The 23,410-nt window shown below is 39.4% G+C and overlaps 1 protein-coding gene across 5 annotated transcripts in view; it reads right to left on the reverse strand.

Moving 5' to 3' along the window:
- Nucleotides 1-458: 458 nt before the first annotated feature.
- The window catches only part of LRRC3B (leucine rich repeat containing 3B), a 207,440-nt gene continuing 184,488 nt past the window's right edge, over nucleotides 459-23,410 (reverse strand). For 3 of the 5 annotated variants that reach the window (XM_059728845.1, XM_019498069.2, XM_059728844.1), the window contains exon 2: nucleotides 16,852-23,093. In XM_059728845.1, the coding sequence (XP_059584828.1) occupies nucleotides 22,148-22,927 (780 nt within the window). In that variant the 5' untranslated portion in view covers nucleotides 22,928-23,093 and the 3' untranslated portion in view covers nucleotides 16,852-22,147. Of the gene's footprint in view, nucleotides 11,366-16,851; nucleotides 23,094-23,410 lie in introns of those variants that run through there. The other 2 variants (XR_009462589.1, XR_009462588.1) reach the window with 2 other exon arrangements.

Here is a 23,410-nt window from a genome sequence, read left to right on the forward strand (position 1 = left end):
AGTTACCAATGGGAATAGGATTTGGGGCCATAGCTTTTCAGTCCTATTCAGGCTTTTGTTTCACATCCATCACTATACTATTGATGGACCATAGGTTTTGTTCTAGGATTTAAGTAAATTAGATCTGGGTTTAGAATAACTCAAACTCCATGGATTAGAGACCAATGTCAGAACTACACTGTTTTGCTAAAACACAACAACAAAGAATGAATGACTAATTGAGAAGACTTGGTTGATTTGCACAACTCTGCTTTGCTAACTTTGCTTTGCTTGATAGCTAAATAGGACGAAATAGATTAACTCCAGTTCAGGTCTGGGAATGACCAGCTAGGAAGACGTCCTGTTTCAGTAACAATAAGCTCACCATTGTGTTCATCAAGGAGATACGCCATAATCAAATAGGAAGTAAATATACAGTTATTAGTAGCACTTGAAAATGATTCTAGTATCACAAAATCAGAGGTGCTTCAGTAGATGTTTATTTTCAAAGGATAAAAATACAAACAGATCTCTCTAAGGGAAAATTACAACACACAGGTAGAGTCACATCCTACAATATGCAAGACAAATGGTAAGCTTTAGAAAAAGGTCAGATAATAAAGACACAAAGAGAAGACCCAAAAGGTCCTTCTTAGGTATTAATCAAATATGTCATATAGGAGGATGTTTAGCTTTAGATGCTCAGGGACTGGGTTCTCAAAACCAGGCTTTGATCCTCAGTGTGTACCTTACTTTGGTGGCCAGTTCTCAGGCAGCAGCTGGGGACAAAGAGGAGTCATACCTGATTCCTTCTTCTGACCTGGGACAGGTAGCTCTTGAGTGGAATGAGTCCTGTCTGTCCGCACATGAAACACAGCAGAAGGGGACTACAGGAAGAGAAAAGAAAGCTTTTGTCTTCCTTCCATGTTGCTGTGCATCCAGATGAGGCCAGTCAGAATTTAGCCAACTGTGAGTGAGGGTTGGGGTTTTTTGGTAGTTGAGTTGGAAATAACTCATCAGCTTGGTATTTAAACTGGGAAGATACTTTCTATTTTGAACCAGATTATTAATGGCAATATGGTTGTTTGAGTTTGGGGACATTCTGCTTTGGCTGCTGATTGACTCATCTTATGGCATGTCTCTGCTAGTGATTTCTGCTTAATGCAGCCATTTTATAGGGATGAAAGTTCACAAACAGGTATTGTATAATCAAGATTAAATTGGGGAATGTTGCGATGAGAAGCAGTCCCATAGTTAATAGCATTAAACAGAAAGCAAAGTGAAAGGTGAGTGTTTAAATAAATACATAGAGGCAAGAACTCAAAAGACAGTAGGATATAAATAAAAGGACAAGTGTTGTCTCCAGTTGTGTAACATGATGGGAACTGACCAATTCACCTAAAAATAGAAAAGAACAAAAGGAAAACATCCAGGAAAGTATGCTGTGGTCAGACTCTCAGCATGTGTAAATCATCCTGACTCCAAGGAAGTCAATGCTACACAAGTGATTTACACCAGCTGACTATATGCTCCTACATCTTTCTGGGGACAAAAATAACGTTTGTCAGAAATTATTAACCAAAGCAGCCTATTGAGATGGCTTGGTCTCTGTAAACAGAGCTGTGATATACTAAATAATAGTAATAAGAAAGGCAGACAACACCAACCAGGTTCTTTTTTATTACAAGTATTAAACAAACACTATTCATTTCTGCATTGTAATTACTGGCAGTCCTAAAAACAGAAAAAAATGTATGCAGAAGGCCATTTAGCTTTTTCTCTTTGTTAGTATTTTTGCAATGACAATGGTTAAATCAGAAAAAATACTAAGGTAGATTATAATAAGCCTGAGATGCATCTGATCAGGTTTCATGATTGCCCTTAAAACCTTGCCAACTCTGCCTCAGATGAGGTAACTGTCTCTCTGCAGTATTACTGAAGAAAAGCTACTTTGTTACTGAAGGCAACTGGCAAACTTTTAAGAGTGTCTATTCTATAGTGGCAGATAGAAAAAAGAAAAGTGTCTTAGTTAAAATCTAAGATCATCCCAGACAATCGAGAGTAATAAGGCTAAAATTTAAGTCTAAAGTTAAATTATATTTTGGTTTTCCGTTTCAAAACACCTCTCCTTGACATATTGATTCCAGGCTGGGAAGTTTTGCTGCAGGGACTTAATTCAATAGTTGCTCTTAAACGTAAAATGTGAGATCTAACTTTCTACAAAAGTCTTACTTGGGTAAGAAGCTTCATAAACTAAGGCAAATTCAGTTTCTGTTCCAAGATCAGGAAAGAAAACTCATTAGGAGAAAAGTGCTTTTCGGTTGACATTTGCTTGGCCAATATTATTGTTGAATCTTATGCTTTAAGAGCTGACATTTCACTCAGCAGTCTACAGTAAAAACAGTGTTTCCATTTGAAACATATCATATAAAACTTTAGACACGCTTGTGCAATTCAGCTTAAATATTAACATTCATTAAAGTATTCAGTTCTAGAGCTCTTCTGCACAGACCATTTTCTTGCAATACTGTTATGTACATAGAGAAAGCCAATCTCAGTATTATCACTGACCTTATTGGAAAGACTAGGAGCCAAATCCTCAGCTATTGCATGCTGCCATAGCTCCATTGACTTTAATGGAACTACACAGATTTAAGCCTACTGAGCCTCTGGCCCTGAAATTCTTGCTCAAAGTAGGATTATTTGACAGTCAAGCCTTCAAGTGGTACCAAAATAACTGCAATGGAAAGCTTTCCCTTCACAGTAGCTAAATGTAGAGGAGTTTGCTTTCTCCGATCCATTGGTGTTCTCGGCATCTATTATGCACGTGCATATTACGAGCAACTTCCTTTGCACCAAGCTTTTTCAAAGGTTTTATATTTCAGTACAACACAGCAGCAATAAATCATAGGAAAAGCCATTTTTATTGTGGAATAGTCCTAGCAGGGTTAAGAAATGGGTTCTGCAGCACAAATATGACACGCTGTTTAAATGTGAACACATTAATGGCTTCACAAATTATGTTTCTTCACCAAATAGAATTCCAGTACCCTTCCTGAAGATAAATGCAAGCCAAGTGAGTGCATTATTTGTAAAGGACTAGCACAGTCAGAAAGTTGCATCACTTTAAATGGATTTTTAAACCAGATAAAAGCCATTCCTTTGGTTTGGATCATTTCAACCACTCCATGAGCTGAGAGCAGACTTATCATCCTAAAGGAAAACTATCAAAATTTTGCATGCTACTTTGACTAGCTTTATCCAAAAGATTTTTAACAATCCTTCATGAGAAACAAATATACAAACAAAATGTTAACTATGCAGAGCAATGTCATGAAAATGCATCACATTAGGCAATCCTTTTCATTCCTTTAAAGCTTTTATAAAACTGCTTGTCTAGTTCTTCCATGAATGCTTTGGTGCCTTCTCCCTTACTAGCCATTTTCTACAAAATGCCCTCCCTGAGTTCATCTGGGAAACTATTATTTTGTCCTCTCTTAAATGTTTCATGATTTTCTGTCATGATTACCTTACTAGTGCCTAGTAGCAATGGTTAGGCTGATTCATAGATTCATAGATGTGGCCAATAGGAATGATTATATCTCTAATTCATAATTTATAGCAAGAAATAATTAATGTATTTAAAAACTACCTAGCTATGCACATAATTGCACCTGCTTCTATCCTTGTTGCACTTTTTCTCCCTCTCTCATTCCATTATACCTAGTCATGTATGTTTTTGCCCAATGTCAGACTGAACTCTTTGAGGCAGAAGCTATTTTGAATGGTACCAAAGTGAAACATGGCCTCAGTGCTGGCAGGGACCTCTGGTACCACTCCAATATGAATAATAAAGAATGCTCCAAAGATAGCAAGGGGCTTTAGAAACACTAATGCATTAAGCCTAATAACATACCTGTGGCCTAAGTAATTATTCTCTTGTAAATGGGGAGTCTGAGGTTTAGAGAGAGGACACAAAACCAGAAAACAAGCCTTTAAGAGTTTCTGTCCAGCTCAAGAGTAGAATCTAGAGCTGAACAGAAAAATATATTGAAAATATTTGGATTTAAAATGGAAAAATATTCCTAAAAATACTTGCATGAGGTATTTCCTATAAATCACCATTCTATTAGACTGGCATTTCTTGGATCAGTTTTATTAATCACTGGGATATGCTTCTATAGTAAGACTAAAACCTGTATATACTGTAATAATAGGGAACTGATACAAATATGGGGTGCCTATACACAAGCGCAAAGTCTGCTGGAGCATGGCAATTACCACAATTCTGTAGCCTCCTATGTCTCATGTATCAGCATCCCGGCAGTTAAAAATGGTGGTGGGGTGCTTGAACTAATGCTTGTAGAATGAGCGTTGGTTCAAGCGCCCCAGCCGCCATTTTTAAGCATGGGAATGCTGATACACAAGCTGTGGCAGTGCTTTCCTCACCCTTGGAGTACATGTAAAAGTGCCCATGGTTGCTTAACTAAGGTGGCTTTATATAGGTGGAACAGAATGATACCCAGTATAACCAAGTACAATGTTTTATGGTTTAAAAGAAAATGTTGGCCAAGAACTAGAATGTTGCCTTATGGTTTAGTGGTATCTGCAAGAAACATAAAAAAAAAAAATGCAAGTTTTCCAAATTTTGGAAACATTATCATCTCTGCACTTGTTCATAAACATATTAGAATGGTAACTTTTTTCCCACCATTGTAAGACATGTGCTAAAACAGGAGAGAAGGTGTTAATGTACCCAAGAAAAATGAAATATACTAAATACTAGCTTTCTAGAAATAAAGTTTGAAAGCCTGTGGGGAACAGCACTTGGCTCAATGTAAGCAAATTATATTTTGTTCTTTCCAGTGTACTAAAATTACATCAGACAATAATGTTCTAGTGACCAGCACTGGAATATACTAGTGTGCCAAAATATGTTTTACCATCATTGGCACTGCTCAGGTGACAACATGATTCAGAGGCTTATCAAATCCACTGAAATTAGTATTTTACTGATACAATGAGTGCAGCTGATAGAGGGGTTCTCAGAACACATACACTTCCACCTGCCACTACACATGGTTTCTGCCTTGATTCTTTTATTTTTTTTAACCCATCCCATTTTCTTGCCCCTGGCTAACAAAAAGGTCTAACAGAAGAGGAGGAAAATTGCACATGCTCCTTGGGCATCATCAAGGAACCCTTTGAAGCTTGTTCCTCTCTGAATTCATGAAGATTTACTTGTGCATTTGCAAGCTCTGACTTGTCTGAAAGTAGATTTGCAGAATAGTTTCATAAGTCTTCAAAAGGCATAGTTATACGGTGCCTGTAGATGTCCGGGACATCTGCTCCAACATGCTGTGATTACGATTAATCAAGTCTGCTGAAGCGTGCTAATTAGCATGCTCTAGCAGTTTTAGTGTCCCGTGTATTCAGCATCCCCATGCTTCAAATGGCGGTGGGGGTGCTTTAACGAAAGCTTGTCAAATAAGCTTTAGTTAAAGTTCCCATACTGCCATTTTGAAGCACAGGGAGCTAAATACAAGAGATGCTCCGGGCACGTTAGTTAGAGTGGCTCGGGAGCCAATCTAATTAACACCCCCCCCACCCCTGGAACACATGTAAAGATGCCCAATATGTTTTTAAAATGCTAATGATCTGCTGTTTGATAATATTTAATTTGCTTGTTAACCATCAAAAATACCTGTCATTAGAGTAGGACAACAGGACCCTTCATCTCAAAGTTTGTGGGCTGGCAAGCTAGTCAATTGACCGGTCAAATATTGTCAATTGACTGGTCCACTGATTGCATATTTTTTGACCAATCAAAGAATAAAGCAATTTTACAAAAAAAGCTAATTTTTTTGTAGTTTTCTTACCAGAAAGTGATTTTTTATTGTTTTTGACACATTTCTTAATGGAAAATTTGTGCCTATTCTGTATATTATCTGGACCGATTGGCAATTCGTTAAAATTTTTGACCAATATTTGATCGGTCAAATGACCAAACTTTGTTTGACTCCAACTTTACCTCAAACCTTAGTAGGTAATGTAAAGTTTATAATATTTATGTAAAGTTTATGTATATTTAAATATCAAATTAAGTGGCCAAACTTTCACAGCTGCTGAGTCCTACAGCCCTCAAGGAAGTTAATGCTACTCTCCCCCAAAGCCAAGCCTGGAGTTCTGTGTTGTAAAAGCAGAGCACAAAGTCAGTGTGTATTAGCAGGCTGTCTATTTTACAGGAGATTGCTTTCAGTCTTGTGCCTCACAAGCCAGTGATTCTACAAGTCAGTGATTCTACTAACGTGCACACCTGTGGCTTTCTGGGAAAAGTATTACAAAATGCAGTGGTTGAGGCCTAGGTATTGCAAGCAATAGCCACAGTGAAAAATTGTTTATAGTGTTTAGAATGGAATAGCAGCCCAAATGTGCAAAACTTTCCAAACCCAGAGGGAGGTAGTTACTGCTCTACAGAGCACACAAAATATGTGTGTGGGGGGGTGAAGTGGCTGCTTGATATAGTTAAATGAATCTCAAAGCTTAACTTTTTATCTCTTCAGCTGTGATCTGCACTACACTTGGTCAGCCTAGGGCATCAGATCCTGCTTTCAATCCCTGAAGGAAACAACTTGGGGCAGTGGGGAGAAAAGTACAAATTAGAATAGTTACCACAGAACCCAACTTTGTGTTCATTATATAGAGGAAAATAACTGCCTGGATTGTATAAACTAAATGACCTTTCTTTGGAGCCAATTTAGAGCTCACTTCTGTACACGATGTGCCTCCCTTTAGCTTGACAGTATGCTTTTTCAGGGGGAGTTGTAGCTGTGCTATCTTCCTAGCACCTTTGGAGTGATAAACTCTCAATGTTGCATATTAGGAGCAGCATCCATAATCCTGAGTGCAAGAGGTTGCAGTTTTCATCAGCGGGGGTGGGGTGGGGGGATGGAATGCATACAGAGGATAGGAAAGGGTCCTTTGGGGCATTCACCACTCTCCCATCACCCATAATTATTTTTAAATGTTCGTGAGAGGGGGGAAAAGTATTTACATCTTAAATTATTTAAAATTTTTCCCTGGAGGGATTGAAAAAATTTGGTGCTATATGATAGTTAGCTTCAAAAATTAAACAGAGATCTGAATTTCAAAATATAAAAACAGTCCAAAATATGTAAAAGCAAAGACTGTGTACCCACATTCAAATAACTTAGGAAAATTCTCATGGTAGAAAAACGTACACAACTACGGGTACATACATTTGAATGATGAAGCCCTGAAGAGTGGAGAGCTGTAGTGCTGATACTGTGCAGTGAGGTGGGGGCAGGGGGAAAGGTTTGCACACATCACAGTATGCTCTGCAGGCTTCTTTATTCTGCTTGGCAACAGATGACATCCCATGGTCAGCCTGTCTCCTCAGCATGTACAGACATTTGCTTTCCCAGTAGAAACTCTCCTGGAAGTGGTTTAACCCTGGTTGTGCCAGGTTATTTTTCTTCTAAAGCGGCCATTTTTACTCTGGAAAAAGGCCTGAACATCTGCATATTCGTGGTTTTTCCTAGGACAACAGCAATTCTCCTAGGAGAAACTGAATGTCTGTACAAGGCCAAAGATGTTTTTAATTTAAAGGAAGCATTTTCTGATTCTTGCCCTTCAGTCTGGTTTTATATATTTGTTTTCACATTAGCTTAGATTTATCTAAGATGATCTGAAGAGCTCTATCCCTGGGTTAAATTCCTCTGATGTTCAAAATGATCTAATTAATTCAATTCTAAGTATTTGCACTATACTCAGATTTTTTAAAATTCTCAAATTTTGCTTATGGTTTTTAAAATCATCTGGTCCTAATACAGCTTAGAGCTAGAATTAAGTTCAACTTGAAACTTCTGCAAATTTTAAAGCAAGCTTGTTCACTGGGGGAATCATGTAGATCAGGGCAGGCAATTATTTTGGGCAGAGTGCCACTTACTGAGTTTTCACAAGCCATCGAGGGCTGCATGACACGCAGCCAGGGGCAGATAAATCAGACCGCATCTGGCCCACTGGCTGCATTTTGCCCACCCCAATCTAGACAAAACATGCCTCCCTCTAAAGCTGGCAGAAGAGTTGGAGTGCATTGTAGCCATAACCGGCCTGAAAGCTCCAAACTATACAGCTAATCCAAACCAGCCCTTGCCTCTTTTCAGAGATGATTTCTCCAAAGAATACTTCTAAAAATTAGAATTGTGTCCCTTTTACTTTGTGGTGTATAAAGAGAGCATCCAAAAGGGAGAGACTCCCCTCTTCCTCCTTCATGCTTTTTTTCCCTGTTAAATTATCAAATGTCATGATCTAGTCATTCCTAGTTGTGCTGAAGAACCACTCTGATGTCTTGGGGACACTTATTTTGAGTTCTTATCAGCTTAATTGAAACTTTGTGTGCTAAGCAAGTTAAAATAGGTTCTGGGATGGGTTTTCATCTGGTATTAAATTGACATTGCTCTTTTGATTCTGATGGGGCTACCCTAAGCAATAGCAGCTGAGACTATGGCCTTCTACATTCTGGGTTACATCCAAGAAGGTTTTAACAGAATTGACAGCTGGTCTCATGGCAGTTAGGGTTTTTTGGTTTTTTTTAGGAGATAAGAATGTGAATGAAGGAGCAGCAAAGGATTGGTCTGTTAGCAGTCTGCCCCTATCCTCATCCTATGTACTCTGTGTTTCTAAAGATCCATACAGCCAGTTTAGACACCCTCCTGGTGGAACACTGGAGTGTGAACATGCCTTTAACATCTCTGACTTAAAAGAAAAATGGAGAAAAACATCGCTTATCTTAAGAGCTCGTGGGGGTCGGTCAGGAAAGAGACAGGTAGTCAGAGAGCTGCTACAGAGGTAGCGAACTGAGACAGCTGATTAGTTCTGTGGCCTTTGGAAGTAATTGCTGCTTTGTCTAAGCACTCAACTAGAACGTTACCTTCCTGCCAACTGACAGGAAGGCTACTGAGGCATTTACTCTATTGCTGGCCTTGAAGTGCATAGGCCTTAGATTCATCATCCTACTCATCAGAGAACCAACCTAACAGCTGGGTGGGAAAGAGCAGCAGCTGAGCCATTTTGTTGAAGTGTCTACTTTCAGGGCTGAGGAAGCCTCTGTTACCAACCTACTCAGTAGGGACCTGGCCTGGGGGAAATGTTCCCAGGCCAGAGTGCCTCACTGCTGCATGGGGGCCTGGGATCTGAAAGGTTGATATGATTAAACACATACATGCCAGGTATACAGATGCTTGTCTCAGCCTTCCACTAGGCAGATGCAAGCCAACTAACTTATCCAGTTCTCCTTTTTTAACATGTTGGGGGGGGAAGGGGTGGCTATTAACAGGTAGAGAAAAGTTAAGTAACTGCAAATTCTAAAGATTGAGGCAATTTAGGAATTACGCAAACTACCAGGTACAGTACAACATGCTTTAAGGAAAATTGTGGGCATGTTGATGACTCTTTTCTCCCCTTGCAAGGAAAAGTACATACTGTGTACTGGGGATGTTGCATGCTTAGCTATCCTAACACAGATTACATCTGGGCTGTTGGAACATTATATATCCAGTACAATTGCAGGAATTTCCTTCCTGACAGCAAAATTACTGTTTCTGAACAGCTGCACTGTGTGCAAAGACTGTTTTCTCTACACACTGATGTTCCTTCTCAAGGGACCAGATTGCTATGCTTTGCTACAGTGAGAAATGGAATGGGGAGAAAGCAAAGGAAAGGAGCCCCAAAGAGATGGGGATGAGCAGTGAAGGAGAGCTTTCCCCAGATCTTGCCAATCTCTCAAATTTTTTGGAGGGGGATTTCAGGGCCTAGACAACTGACATGCTTGTTGCCACCCTGAGTCCCCATCCCCCCCTGCCTTGAGTCCATCTAATTTTTCACTGACTTCTCCAAGCACCCCAGTCACCCCAATTCCTGCATGTTGACCTGGTTCTTTCCCAATTCCTACTCCCTTTAGTGGATCCTGAAGGGACAGACTTCTGTTAGCTCCCACCTTGTTGAACAGCACACCTCAGACTGAGAGCGATTTAGACAGTATGCACGTGCTGACACTGAGGGAAGTACAATTCCACACTACTGCTGCCGCAGTTGGGGGGGCACAACTTTGCACTGATGCAGCCACTGCTGCTGGATGCTGGGTCCAACCAGGCTGCAGCAGCATGCCCTACCGTTGGCACAGATATCATGTGCCGCCACCACCCCCACTGCTGCTGGGCCCTGGCTCTGGACAGGCTACAGCCCCATTCCTCACTGTGGTGCAGAAATCTGGGGGGCACATGCCCCCCCGACACATCACCAAAGGGGAGTGACATACATGTAGCTGTACAAAATTTGGCAGCTCTGAATTTCAGTGGTTTGGAGCCCTTCTGTGTCCACTAACAAAAAATGCTGACAAGGGTCCAAGGAAACAAGACTTCAACCTCAATAATTAGTTGAATATTGCCTAGAGACAGAATGCCATGGAGTAGGGCTGGTAGTGCTGGAGAAGCTGACTTTCTCACCTTATGGACCAGTAGATGAAGCAGGTGTGGAAAGTTAGTAGACTAAGGAAGAGGCATGATGTACAACACTTGGCAACTGAGTACTTCTCTGTTATGGGAATGCAAGTAATGGTTTAAGTCAGGGGCTGTCAACCAGGGGTACACGTACCCCCAGGGGCACTTGGGAATGCCTCAGGGGGTATGTGGCAGTGGCATGGAGAAGCGGGGCGATCAGCACTTTGCACTGCCATGCACCACATGCCACTGGCACTTTTGTTTTTGCCGGCACCAAGTGCTGTGCATTGCTGACACTTCTGGTTTTGCCCATCCCCTCCCCGGTCGTCAATTGGACGCTGGGAGACTCCCCACTTCTCGACTGGCCACTGTGGGTACACTGACCAAAAAAGGTTGAAATCCCCTGGCTTAAGTTATTGCACCATCACTTCCACTCTGGGAACATTCCACTCGGGTGACAACATTAAAGAGAGTGAAAAGTTTACACGTCAGTGTAAATATTTGGAACATCATACTGATACTGGAGCATTAGACTTTTGTGACTAGTAACCCTGCTCCCTGGCAAGCCCATGTACCACTTTCCATTGTAATTAGTGCCTTTTGCCTCCTGTTCATTTGTATACATTCTAATCCATAATTTGCAACTGAACAGGAGCCTGAGGCCTTGGTCTGGTAAAAACCAGCGGAGCTTCCACAAAAAAGGCTGAGAACTGATGTCTTGAACAATGTTCATGTGGAGCAGCTCCACCAGCTCTGCAAGAAAGCTTTCTGCACTCTTTCAAACATCCAATAGGCTGCAGAGAACCTTTTGCAGCCAGCTTTTCATCTTGCAAGTTGTTTTCTTGACTTAGGTTTCAATCCAACACCTATGGCAGAAAGAACACAGGCATCAGGGACCTAATATTGTACTACCATTGTATTTTAGAAGAATATGAACAGTCATAACCCATATGCCTTTACCAGCTAAAAACTAACTGTGTTATTCATGTTTACAGTCATTCCTGTGTTGTGTCAAAACAAAACCTAAAGGCAGAAGAAAGAAAAGCAGTTCAATACTGATTAAAGAATGTTATGAATATAAAACATATTTAAGCACCACAGGTTTTCAGCAATAACAATTGGGTGTGAATGACTCACTTTTCTAAATAGACAGCATCTGTTCACTGTTCAAGTGAAGTGCTCATTTATTACTGCAATGAATGGTTTGAGGGAGGAAACACCATGAGTGTCAGCCATCTTCCAGGTCATTCTTGCAAAGGTAAACTGTATCCATTTTGCTCACTTCAGCAGTACTGTTGACAAAGGGCACACTGCCGTTCAATAGCAGTGTGACTGGAAAAATACCAGGGAATACAAGTATTTCAATGATAGCTGGTATCTCCTACTCTCCTGCAGGCCACACAAATTTTGCTGATAAAGTAACATTGTGGGTGGTGTGGACTCAACTATAATCACTGTCAGATGCTACTAAAAAGCTTCCATCTTATTTGACTACATATCCTATAATCCAGAGAAGAAATTTGCCATTACATACATTGTTCCCATAAATGTCAGTGTGTTCCTGCCTCTGAAAGGACACCCTCTAAGGGCCAATTTCGAATATGTTCTTTAGGTATTTAGGTATCCAGGTTGTAGCTGTATTGGTCTAGAGGAAAAAACAGTCCTGGAAGAGGTGATTATTAGAGCAACAAGATTTTTGCAAAAAAAAAAAAATTAATTGCAAGCTTTCGGGCATAAGCACCCTTCATTAGGCGTTGGAAAAAGATTGTAAAAGTTAGGTATTTAATGGCACTTAGTCAGCATTTAGCTGTCTAAGTTTTCAAAGAATAATTTGAACTGCCCCTGCTCTTGCAGTCAGAAAACACATTAGGTGCTTCCATTCTGGTGCTGGTGTGGCTAAAGCTACAGGTATAGCTGGTGTGACTAAAGGTGTTTTTTAGTCTGTTTGAAAGCTTTTTAGGTGGTTTTCCTAGGTGCAGCATAGCCACTAATTTCTGCCTAAGCTTGGTGGCTATTCAAACAGTTGATGGAAGGCATTTGAACTCTGTGCAAGTCCCTGAGAAGGCCCCAGCTATATGCACAGGTTGAAAAGGCTAATTTGTCTTAAGTGAATTCCACTCAGACCAGTGTGTTGCCCACTTTTGCATAATAGCAAAAACACGTTATCAGATAGTGGGAGACCTTGATATACCACCTCCAGTATAGAAGAGAAACAAACGGTTCAATGTTCTTTAAAGATTGTTTTGGGTAAAAATAATTTCTTAAATTATATACTTTTCAACAGATGGTTTGCACAAAATAGCTACAGTTTTCCTTTAATTGCAGAACCTCTAGTTAAAATATAACACATTCCAATCCACACTTGTTTTATCCATGAGACAGTCTTTTAAAGAAAACTTCTATAGATATGCTGCATTTAATTTTGTGCAGAATTTCCTAATTTCAGGCAATACAAGAGACCTTGGAAAAGAAATAGCAAATATATTCCAGTTACTCATTTTTCCAGCAAAGTCCGTCAACAGTAGCAAGATAAAACAAATGAGACAGTTGCAGGCGAAACATAGAAGCATCTAACAAGAATGTTAAAATAAAAGGTTATGCAACTTTAAGTCTAATTAAGATAACAGTAAATATAAACAACATCTTAAGATTTTAAAAGTGCTTTTTTTAAAGCTAAAATTGCCAAGGTAGCAGACGACTGACCATCATCTTCATCCTGAGCATCAAACTGGTTGTACCATAGGTGAATGGTTTTCTAGTATCCTAAGGCTGGCATAAATCACTTTGACAGAAGCAGCCTTGAAGCAGATTTAACCTGCTTTTTTGGGATTCTGCATCATATGGAAATCTCCAGCTGGTGCAATTGGCTCTAAAGGAGTCCCCTGCAGTACCAGGTATAAGGAGTATACCCGGAGAAAATGGGCTTGGGCAGAGCCTTGCAGTCTCTGGTGAACTTCTAGATGTTAGGGTGGTTCATGGAGATTATAGACAGCTGACGGTCAAATTATATATCTATATCTTGTTCTGTCTCTACTAGAGCAGAGCAAAAGTAAAAGATCTTTGTGCTGCTTTTCCCAACCAGAGTTTCAACAGGCACTGTAATACCTAGGCCTAGAATCCAGTTTATGAGATTCTAAATGACCCCATTTTCTTGCAAACCACATGCCCCTAAAAAAGACACTTGCCCCCTTTTTGAGGAGACAGAATGAAGAAAAAAAAGATTTTTGTGGAGGTATAGATACTTAGCCAAAAGCTGAAACTGTAACTACTGCTGAAGAGAGAACTCCACTGGCAAATCTAGGATTTTGAACCAGGCTGAACTAGCCTGCAGGGCTTTGCAATAAGAGAAGAGAGACCAGGAGAACAAGCAGCAAAATTGCTAAATAAAGAATAGTGGAATGACAAGACCATTAAAAAGAGGGGGGCATTAGCACTTGTGGAGCAGGAATCAGGTAGATTACAATGAGCCATGCAGGCAATCTACTTTCTCAGTACTGCCTGAATAGAAATGCTACTGCTGCTGCCAAGCAGTTGGTTTTAAACTTTAGGACAGAGAAATCAACTGCACCACCTTTGATCTGCCTCTACTGGACTCTACTCCTCCCACCATAAGAAGGAAAAGAAAAAGCAGTCATCTTACAGTATCTTCAAGCTTTTATTCTGGGCAGAAAAAATCAGCTTCCCTGATTAAAATATGCACCCCAATTTTGGAAGGCTAATTTTTAGGGGGAAGGTGCATGTGACATAAGAGTAAATGCAGTAACTTTAGTATGATTGTACTTGATGGGCATACTTTTCCTACTTTAATATCTTTAATAAGCTTAATGGAAAACTCTAGCAAAAGAGTTTGGTTGCTGTGTTTGGTTAATTTTTTTCTACTGCCTTGAACTGTCTTGACTGAATCCTAAAGAATTGAATTCTCACCTGTCATTTCAGTAAATGCCACTTAGAACTAAATTTATAATAGCCCTTGAAGAAAACAAATGTCAGCGTGATTTAACCAGGAACATTAAGCACCAGTAAGTCACAGAACACAATGTTTTTGCCTCAAAGTGATCAGTAAAAGAAACAAAAATAGTCATGCTGATTTTTGCTCACTTGTGCAGAAGTGAGAACAAAAGGTCTAGAATTTTTATCTTTTAATTTTCCCCTCCCCTTGCTTGTTTTTACATTAGAAATTCAAATTATAACTATTTTGGAAGACTTCATGCTCCAGTCTGTGTATTTAGACAAATGGCTTAAAACTTGGATTTAACTTTATCCCAACATCAATTTTATTTGATCATAAAGAAGCGCTGGAAATTGAAAGCTGGTTTATTCAAGATTCAACACCATTCCTTAAAGTAAGGAGAACAATGACAACGAGTATAAGAAATCAAACACAAGCTTCCAAAATCCAAAGATTCAAAAATTCTCTAGTACTTTACTATTTAAATGTACCTGCAGTAGAGAGGGCCGAGAATATTGTCTCTAGCATTCTGGAGTCTTTTGTTGATTTTGCCCTCTTAAAAATGTGCCATATTCACATTTAGAGACATCTTAAGAAAATTTCTGCATGGAGAATAAAAAAAAGCATAAAATCTCACAGTATTAAGTAACACTGGCTGCATATACACGAGAGGCTGACTGCACAGTTGTTACTGCACAGTCATTTAGTACCTGCATCCACTAGTACTAAATATCCGCACAATAATTAGTGTTACTACGAAGTAGCATCCCCGAATGACTTTTTGGTCACGCTGACTGTGCAGTAGCTCATTAATACTGCACAGTAGCGTCGTGTCACACTTCGGGCCACATGATGATACTGTGCAGTAGTAACAAGCTACAATGCAATCAGCGTCTCGTGTAGATGCAGCCATTGAGTTTATATCAGTGCCTAGAACCTAATAATTAACAAGTGGAAAAGTATAAACAGATACTATTTTCAAGTATGATAATATTCATGAGCTTTTAGAAATTTAAAAAAAAGGTTAAAAGACCTATTGTTACTGGTGTTCTTTTAAATTGCATTCCTTTTTTTCCAAACTAGTACCAATAGAACCATTAATAGGCAGCTTTTTGATGCTTTAGTATCAGAGCTAGAGGGCTGAACTCAGAGCTCCAGGTACAAATACCCTGAGCTATCCCAATCTCAATTTGTTTTCTTTCATGTCTCACACAGCTGATGTCAGGACTGTAGGGGGGCTGGAGGGAGGAAGAGCCTTAAATGCTGTGAATTTAAAGACATAGCAGGTATCGCATTTGCATGTGTCAAGTTTGCAAAACAAAATGTTTCCAAGTTTGAATGGATGAGATGAATTCTATTCAGAACATTCAGCGAGGTTCATGTTCTATACGCATACACAGAAGCCAGTGGGAAATAATAAATGGAGATGAATAAAACAGGTAAGTACCTATTCATACTTGGGAAGGCAAACACCTACTTAAGATATTTATACAGTGCAATATGTGGAGCATATATTTAATGTTGATTTAAAAGTTACCCTCCTTGACTTTTCTGATTTAAATACAAACAAAACAAAGGAAAACACTGGATTTTTTCTATGACAGTTGTCATAGAGATTTCTCTTACAGATTAAAAATTCTCATTTTCTCTTGAAAACTTACAGTAAGCAAAATATACTTATTTATTAAAACACAAAACTTTAGAGCGTTATAACTGGCTTTTGGGAGTCCCACTTTTTTGGATGGGCCACAAACACGGCCAACACAACTTTCAGATAAAGCACCTGGTGTGGCCAATGGGAGGCTCCAAGTTCTTTTCCTATAGTTACATGCTGAAAAGGAGGCATCTATCATTCCTTGAATGAGCAATCCAGATGAATGGTAACTGCTGGAATGTCATAGTGCTGTTGGCACTATGAATCGGAGAAGAAACACAAATGAGAGGAGAGAGAGAATTTTGCTCTTATTGGGCCACACTTCCACTCCACACTTTGAAAGTGTCCTTGTTCACTAAATGACTTCATGACTTCGTGCTGCTTCATGAGAAGAAACATGGAGCACAGTGGTTTGACTTCTGTTCCTATCCAGATTCACCTCTTTTCCTTAACACTCTGGTCTGGGAAATAAGCCCTTATTGTCCCAGCTGTGATGCTCATTGATCAAGTTTAAATACCCACACCCACGCACCCACCCACCCACCCACCCACGAATATATGATATAATACCACACCTTATATCACTTAGCAGTTCTGACAGCACATTTCTTAATTAGTTCTCCTCCTTCACAGGTTCTTACATGAAGGACAAGAAGTCACTAAGCAGTCATCCATAATCAGTATCTTTTTAGAATATATTATTATTATTGCATTCCAAATGAAAGTTGCACATGAAAGGTGATTTGCAATTGAAGTTATGAAAATCCCTGCCACATCAAAACAATGATGGTTCCTTTAGTCTAGCAAGGACAATTCAGCATAAATCTAATAATTCTTTCCAACCACCACTTTCTGTTTTTTATTTTTTGAACCCTGCTTGGAGCAACAGCTTGTACTCTGCTGGTGACCTCTCAGCCATCACAAAGCTCTTCTGGAACCAGTCAATAGAGGATCCGGTGCATTACAAAAAAAGATTACCACACAGTTTTCCATTTTCCCCCTTTATAATTTATATATCATACTGATGGCAGTCTCAGAATCCTTTTAAGAAACAGTCAAATCTGATGCACCTTGATCTATAATGCAACATACTGACATTCAGTGTAAGGATTCTTTCCTCTCCAAGGATGACCACTCCTATAAGCCAGTTACTTATGCCACTTCTATGGGTCCTACCTCTATTTTCTACTTTCAGTGTGTTTGGGTTTGACCAGGTTGCAAAAATAAAATTAAAAATTAAGCAGGGTTCAAAGATAACCTCTCCCTCCTAGATAACTAAAAAAAAAAGCCTGTGAAATGTTTTACATTGTATTTTTTTTTAATAAATTACAGTAAAAAAGCCTAACGATTTAATATTAAAAATAAGCAAATCCGACAGTTAGCTAATCCTGTATAAAAATAGAATAAAAAAAAATATGCCCTGGTGAGTAAAATATATAGTATATGCTTAAACCACAGGGCCCCAAATACCTGCTTGTAGTACTCATCGCTATACATGATAAACTTTAGAAAATGATCATTGGACATTGTGAGAAAAGAATCAGCAGTAGTATAAAAATATCCTTATCACTTCCCTCTAGGTACAAAAGTCCATAGACAAAAATTAGGCCTTTGGCAGCTTCCCTCCAGCAGCAACAGATCTGAAGTAACATGACCATGGAGAGGGAGTGCTATGGTCAAGAAGATTCCACTTCATGGGTTCTCTCTTACAGGACAGTTATGGTCAGAAAAGTGACTTCATGCAAACAGCTTCTTCATATTCAACAGACCTTCTGCCCTCTTTTGCATTTCTTTTCTGTAAAATAAGCAGATGTGACTCAAATGGAATTTTTAGAGCTACCAGCCTCCCTGAGTCTGCCCAGCTAGAAAGAATGGGTTTTCTTTTCCTTGCCAGCTACATTCCACTTGCAGCATTTTTATATGGATTGTCAGAGATAGCTCTGCTTGAATTTTTGGACCTTAGTTTTTAGTACTGGCATTTAAATAAAGGGCACCTTTTTACTTGTAACCATAGTAAATTTGATACGGAATCCATTCAGGAAGAATCAATATGAGACCATCTGCACAAAGCCTTTTTTCAAAGCACAGTGTAACTTCATTTGAATGCTGGAGGGGAGATTGCAAAAAGAAAGTCAGATCTCGATTTAAAATTATAGCAGCACCAGTTTTCTGGAGACTGAACTGTACATACTACAGAGAGGAGGAGGAAGAAATAAAAGGAAAGGGATTTGTTTAGTCACAGATTTGCGAAGAGAGGAAAACAGAGGGAAAAAACCTGCACAGTACAATTTGATGGGCTGATGGACTTTTACAACTGTCTAACAAGGTTTGGTGAGACCTTTGCTATTTTGCTGTTCAAACGATTTCTTTTGATAGTATGCCAAAACTGTTCAATATAAATTTATACATAAAAGAGTTGAGCTATATATTAGTCCTATGTCTTCAGTTCACTGAATTTTGTTTTCTTTTCCCCAAAGATTTTCAAAAGTATTATATTTCAATAAACTGTTGGGTGATGCAGCAATAAAAACATGTCAAAACCTAGACGGTTTCAATGAAATCACACCAGAGGTAAATTTAGCCTGGCATTTTCCTGGCAATATGGATGGTCTGCCTTAAGAGGCACATCGTATTTTGACATGCTTTTGTACATGAGCATACAGTTTTATCTGTTCTCTTCAGATGCATTATTTGAATTTCTCTCTATCACTCTGAATTATTTCTAAAACCTGTTTCAAGCTTGCAGCAGTAATGAGAATGGATGTGGAATCTAAGTGCAGTAAAAAATCTTTGCAAAAAGACACAAACCTCTAACGATTCAGCCAAATGGTATGTGTCTAAATTAACCTGGATTGCTCTGTAAAATTTCCTTTATCAATAGATCTATTAAAAGAATCAATGTTGCTAGCTTAACAGATGACAGCTTGATCTCTTGAAAAAAACAGAAACATTTAGAATGCCTAATAATTCAGTAATTTTCCAAAATTGATCCACTAAAGATGCCTAAAAATGTAACAGGCCAAGTATGCAGAGAATTGCTGAATGGGAATAGCAAGAACTCAGGATTAGGCCCCAGAATCATTCATGCATGCTTTCCAACCAAATTAAGAGGCAGAAGTTCTTTTTTTCCCTTTTGTCATCTGTCTACATTCATTTTATTTTAGAGATTACTTTCTTTCAAACAACAACTCAGATACTAAGAGAGTTAATAAACCTCCACAGAAGGCATAAACAATCTTGAGCTCCATAGATTTTACAAGAATATAAAGTGTGCTTTAACAGAAATAATTGATGTTCTTATAATCCTAGGGGAGAAACAGCCATTTTGTTGTTCAGTCCACTTTTTTTCTTACAACACAATGCTTTTTCAAATCCAAAGTCTGTAGAGATTTAACTCTCTGTGGCCACAAATCCTTCCAGGCTCAGGAAAATTGGACTCATAAGGGCCCTTTTTTACTGCTTTACTTTAATGACACAGACAACAGGAATGCATTCTGATAAAATTTGTTTAGTATGACAAAAAGGAAACCTTGATGCTTTCAAAGGCCACAAACAGGTTTTCATTTTTATAAGAAAAAAAACCATGGGAGCTGGAGCATACACACGTTGAGACCTACACAGGCAAGCTCTGCAGCCAGAGGGCACTAGAAGGCTGATCCATCACCCCACCCTTAACAGAACCCATAACTTGAGATCCTATCTGTTCCCCTGCCTGGGAAGGGGACAAGTTCCCACCCCTCCTCCCCCCACAGGGATTCCTAGGAGGGAGGGAAAGCAAAGGACAGTGGGATTCTGGGCGTTCTCAACACCCAAGGGAAGCATACAGCCATTCAAATTAGTGCAGGAAGGGAGAGTTCTTCCTGTTGGGAAGAGGTAGAACTTTTTTTATGGAAGAGCCATTTTTCTTTTGCAAAGAAGAGCCCTTGAACGGCTATATGCTCTCATTTTGTAGGCTTTTCTTTTGGCACAAGTGTAGGGCACCTACAGCGAGGCTGCTCTGATGCATTGTAATTTCAGCACATTGGAGCAGACGTGATTAATCGAGTCTGCTGGAGCATAGTAATTACTGCACTTCAGCAAACTCCAGCATCGTGTGAATTAGTGTCCCCGCACTGAAAAATGCCAGTGGGGGCACTTTAACAAAACCTTGTTCAACGAGCTTTAAAGCTTCCCCACCACCATTTTTCAGTGTGGGAGGCTGATGCATGAGATACTCCAGGCACTTTAATTAGAGCAGCTCTAGGAGCCACTCTAATTAAAATGCCCCCCTCCCCCAACCCACTTCCAAAGCACGTGTATAAACACCGATAGTGTCTACAATTGGTGATCAAAGACCGCAGAACTTTAAAATGTTTAAGTTATATTCAAGGCTGAGATTATCTTTGTGAACTTGATAGATTCCCAACTAGTTATCAAAGAAAAAATCTAAAGATAATCGGTCTAATATATATATATGATTCACACGATAAGCCCATATTCTACCAAACGTTCTACTGAATGCTAATGTAGTTCACAATATTTCCTGCCTTCCCTTTTAAACACAATGGCCAACATTTCCAAACCCAGTGTGCAGTAGTTCAGAAAAAAACCCAAACTTGTTCTTTGGAATTATCTGGAATCTGTTCTTTTTAATGTTACTTTAAAATATGGCATGTCCTATATATTACAGCAATTGTGCTCAATCAGGATGTAGTAGCATTTTGGATGTTTACAATTGAGAAGCAGAGTATTTTTTGCAGTCATTTGGGAGACAGCTTGCAGTAAGGGGGCGTAAGGTGCAGATTACTTCTTGTATCCTGGCTGAACTTTGCTGGCTGGAGTGTGAAGTAGGATAGAGCAAAATCTTCATCTACCCCACACTACCATCTGCCCACAGGTGTCGAAAGGAGCAGAACTGTCCCAGAGAGACTGCTGTTCTCCCGTGCACAGATTCTTTTTATTTTCATATTTTATAACCCAGTAATGGAAGGGTGTTGTGGGGGGAAACACAAGTGGATTCACTATCTGTCTAAGGGCTCTATATGCCTCCCCTTGCTCAGGGTTAGTGGTAAAATTACCTATGACCCCTCTCTCCTCCTCAAACTGTAGGCTTTTTAGGACCAGAATCGTGTCTCATTTTTTTATTTGCTTTTGCATGGTAAAGGAACTAACTTATTTCTGGAAACAGTGAATGTATTAAGTACCTATATAAATTTAAAAGCACAGATTGCATTTCTTACAGATTTATCAGCAAGTGACTACAGATACTTTGATTCATTTAATCAGTTCCCACAAATATTTAAATATATTTTATCGGTGCTTCTGGTTTGGTCTGACACTATTCACTCCACATCTCATTGGTACTTACATATCTGTCCCACTGTTGTGGTGTCCTGAAGCACAGGCTTCTTCACTGCTGCCGCTCCTTAGCTCAGTCAAAACGCAACTCACGGCTTCACCATGTCTTCAGCTTCTTAAGCCCATGAGACCTTTATGGGCTGACTGTCTACCTGCTCTCCCCACATTCATGCCCCTTTACTTTTGAAAGGCAAACAACAAGAGGGCTACTCATTAGCTCGTCACTTGATTCCCTGGGAGTAAATCATGTGCAGCCCCTGGGTGTGAACTGGAGCTCCTGGGATTCTCCTTCTATAAAAACTGTTAGGACTCACAGCATCATTACTATCTTTAACCTCATAAATAATGACAAACCAAACAGGTTCGGTCACTAGACAGGTTTCTGATGAATAAATTACTCTGTTTTATATGGTTCAAAGTTAAGCTTTTATTTGGTTTTAAATTAAAAAAATAAATTTCGTTATTAAATAGTGGAATGGGTCTAACTAATGTTTACATATTAGTTTACTTGCTCTAGAATACCACCAGAGAAACAATTAAGGTATACCACCCAAACAAAAATCTCCTTTAGAAAGATCAACAGTGGCATAAATTCAGGTAAACTGAAAAAGTCTTAAATGTTTACAATGAATGTTAGAAGTAAACCTCTGGTTTTAATGTCATCCAAATCTAATTTCCATCTCAAAGTCAGTCAGTATATTCAGGATACTATACCACAGTGCTAATGTCATCAGCTTCTTCTGGTTTCTTTTGCCTGCTTGGCAGGGATTTCAAGTACTCAAGGTGCCTCCTTGCATCCTCTTGATTTTGTCGCACATAATAAACCACATAAGAGATCACCATGGTGAACCAGCCAAACATGGTGACTAACATGGCATAATCAGTAGTTTTTTTAGGAAGATTACAGAGGTCAGCATCATTGGCAGCATTGAGGAATGGTCTCCCAGCATGTTCATCTAACACAGAAGTCTTACAGATGACATTGTTGGCTGTCTCATGGTTGGAAGCCATGCTCCTCAAGACCTGCTGCAGCGTACAGTCACAGTGCCAAGGATTGTTTGCAATTCTGGCTCTGGCTTTTAAGTTATTGAATGCATTTTTGTGCACGCTTTGAATCCGGTTGTCGGACAAGTCCAGAGTCTGCAAGGTTTCTGCCACCCCCTTAAAGGCATGTTCATCTATAAATTCAATGCCATTTTTAGATAAATTGAGGACTCTCAGTTGATGTAAGTCCTTAAAAATTTCATTTGGGATGGATGTTATCTGGTTGGAGTCCAAATAAAGTAAGACTGTTTCTGGAGGAAGATCTCTGGGTATTTCCTTGAGATTTGCATTGCTACAACTGACATTTAAGCCTCCAGAATGAGAACAAAGGCAGCCTTTTGGGCACATACTGGCAGAATGAAAGCACAGTATCATGAGGACAAAACTTTGTAAGAGCAGACACATGGAGAGGGAACGAGTTAACCACAGGTCTACCAAATGCATGCTGGGATGTCAGCATAATCATATGACCATTGCTCATTTACCCAACAGTGGTCATAAAGGATTCTGAAGAGCCAAAGCGTATCTTCATTTTCTTCGGTTGAATGAGTAGAAACAGATTACCACATACACCTCTTCATAGCCAATATTCTTCTTCTTAGAAATACACCTAGAGAAAGAAGGGGAAAAAATGTCCTCAGATCATAAAATACAAACAAAATTAGCTCATTTAAAGAGAAATAAATGTGGTCTAATTGAAAAGCCCTACTATAGTAAAGGCTCGTACTTTATCAGCACACAGGGGGATTTACCAGGATAACTCCTATTAGCATCAATCTGAGTTTAGTAAACAAGTCCCCAGAACATCTTTATGAGGATAGACTAGGATAGTCCTGAACTGCAAAGGTTTGGTTTTAATGCCAGACAATTATTTCAGGAGACAGTCGTTTGTTTTTATCCCAGACTTTCTAAAACAATAGCCATAAA

This window comes from Alligator mississippiensis, chromosome 5 (genome assembly GCF_030867095.1).
Source record: "Alligator mississippiensis isolate rAllMis1 chromosome 5, rAllMis1, whole genome shotgun sequence".
Taxonomy (NCBI): Eukaryota; Metazoa; Chordata; order Crocodylia; family Alligatoridae; genus Alligator; species Alligator mississippiensis.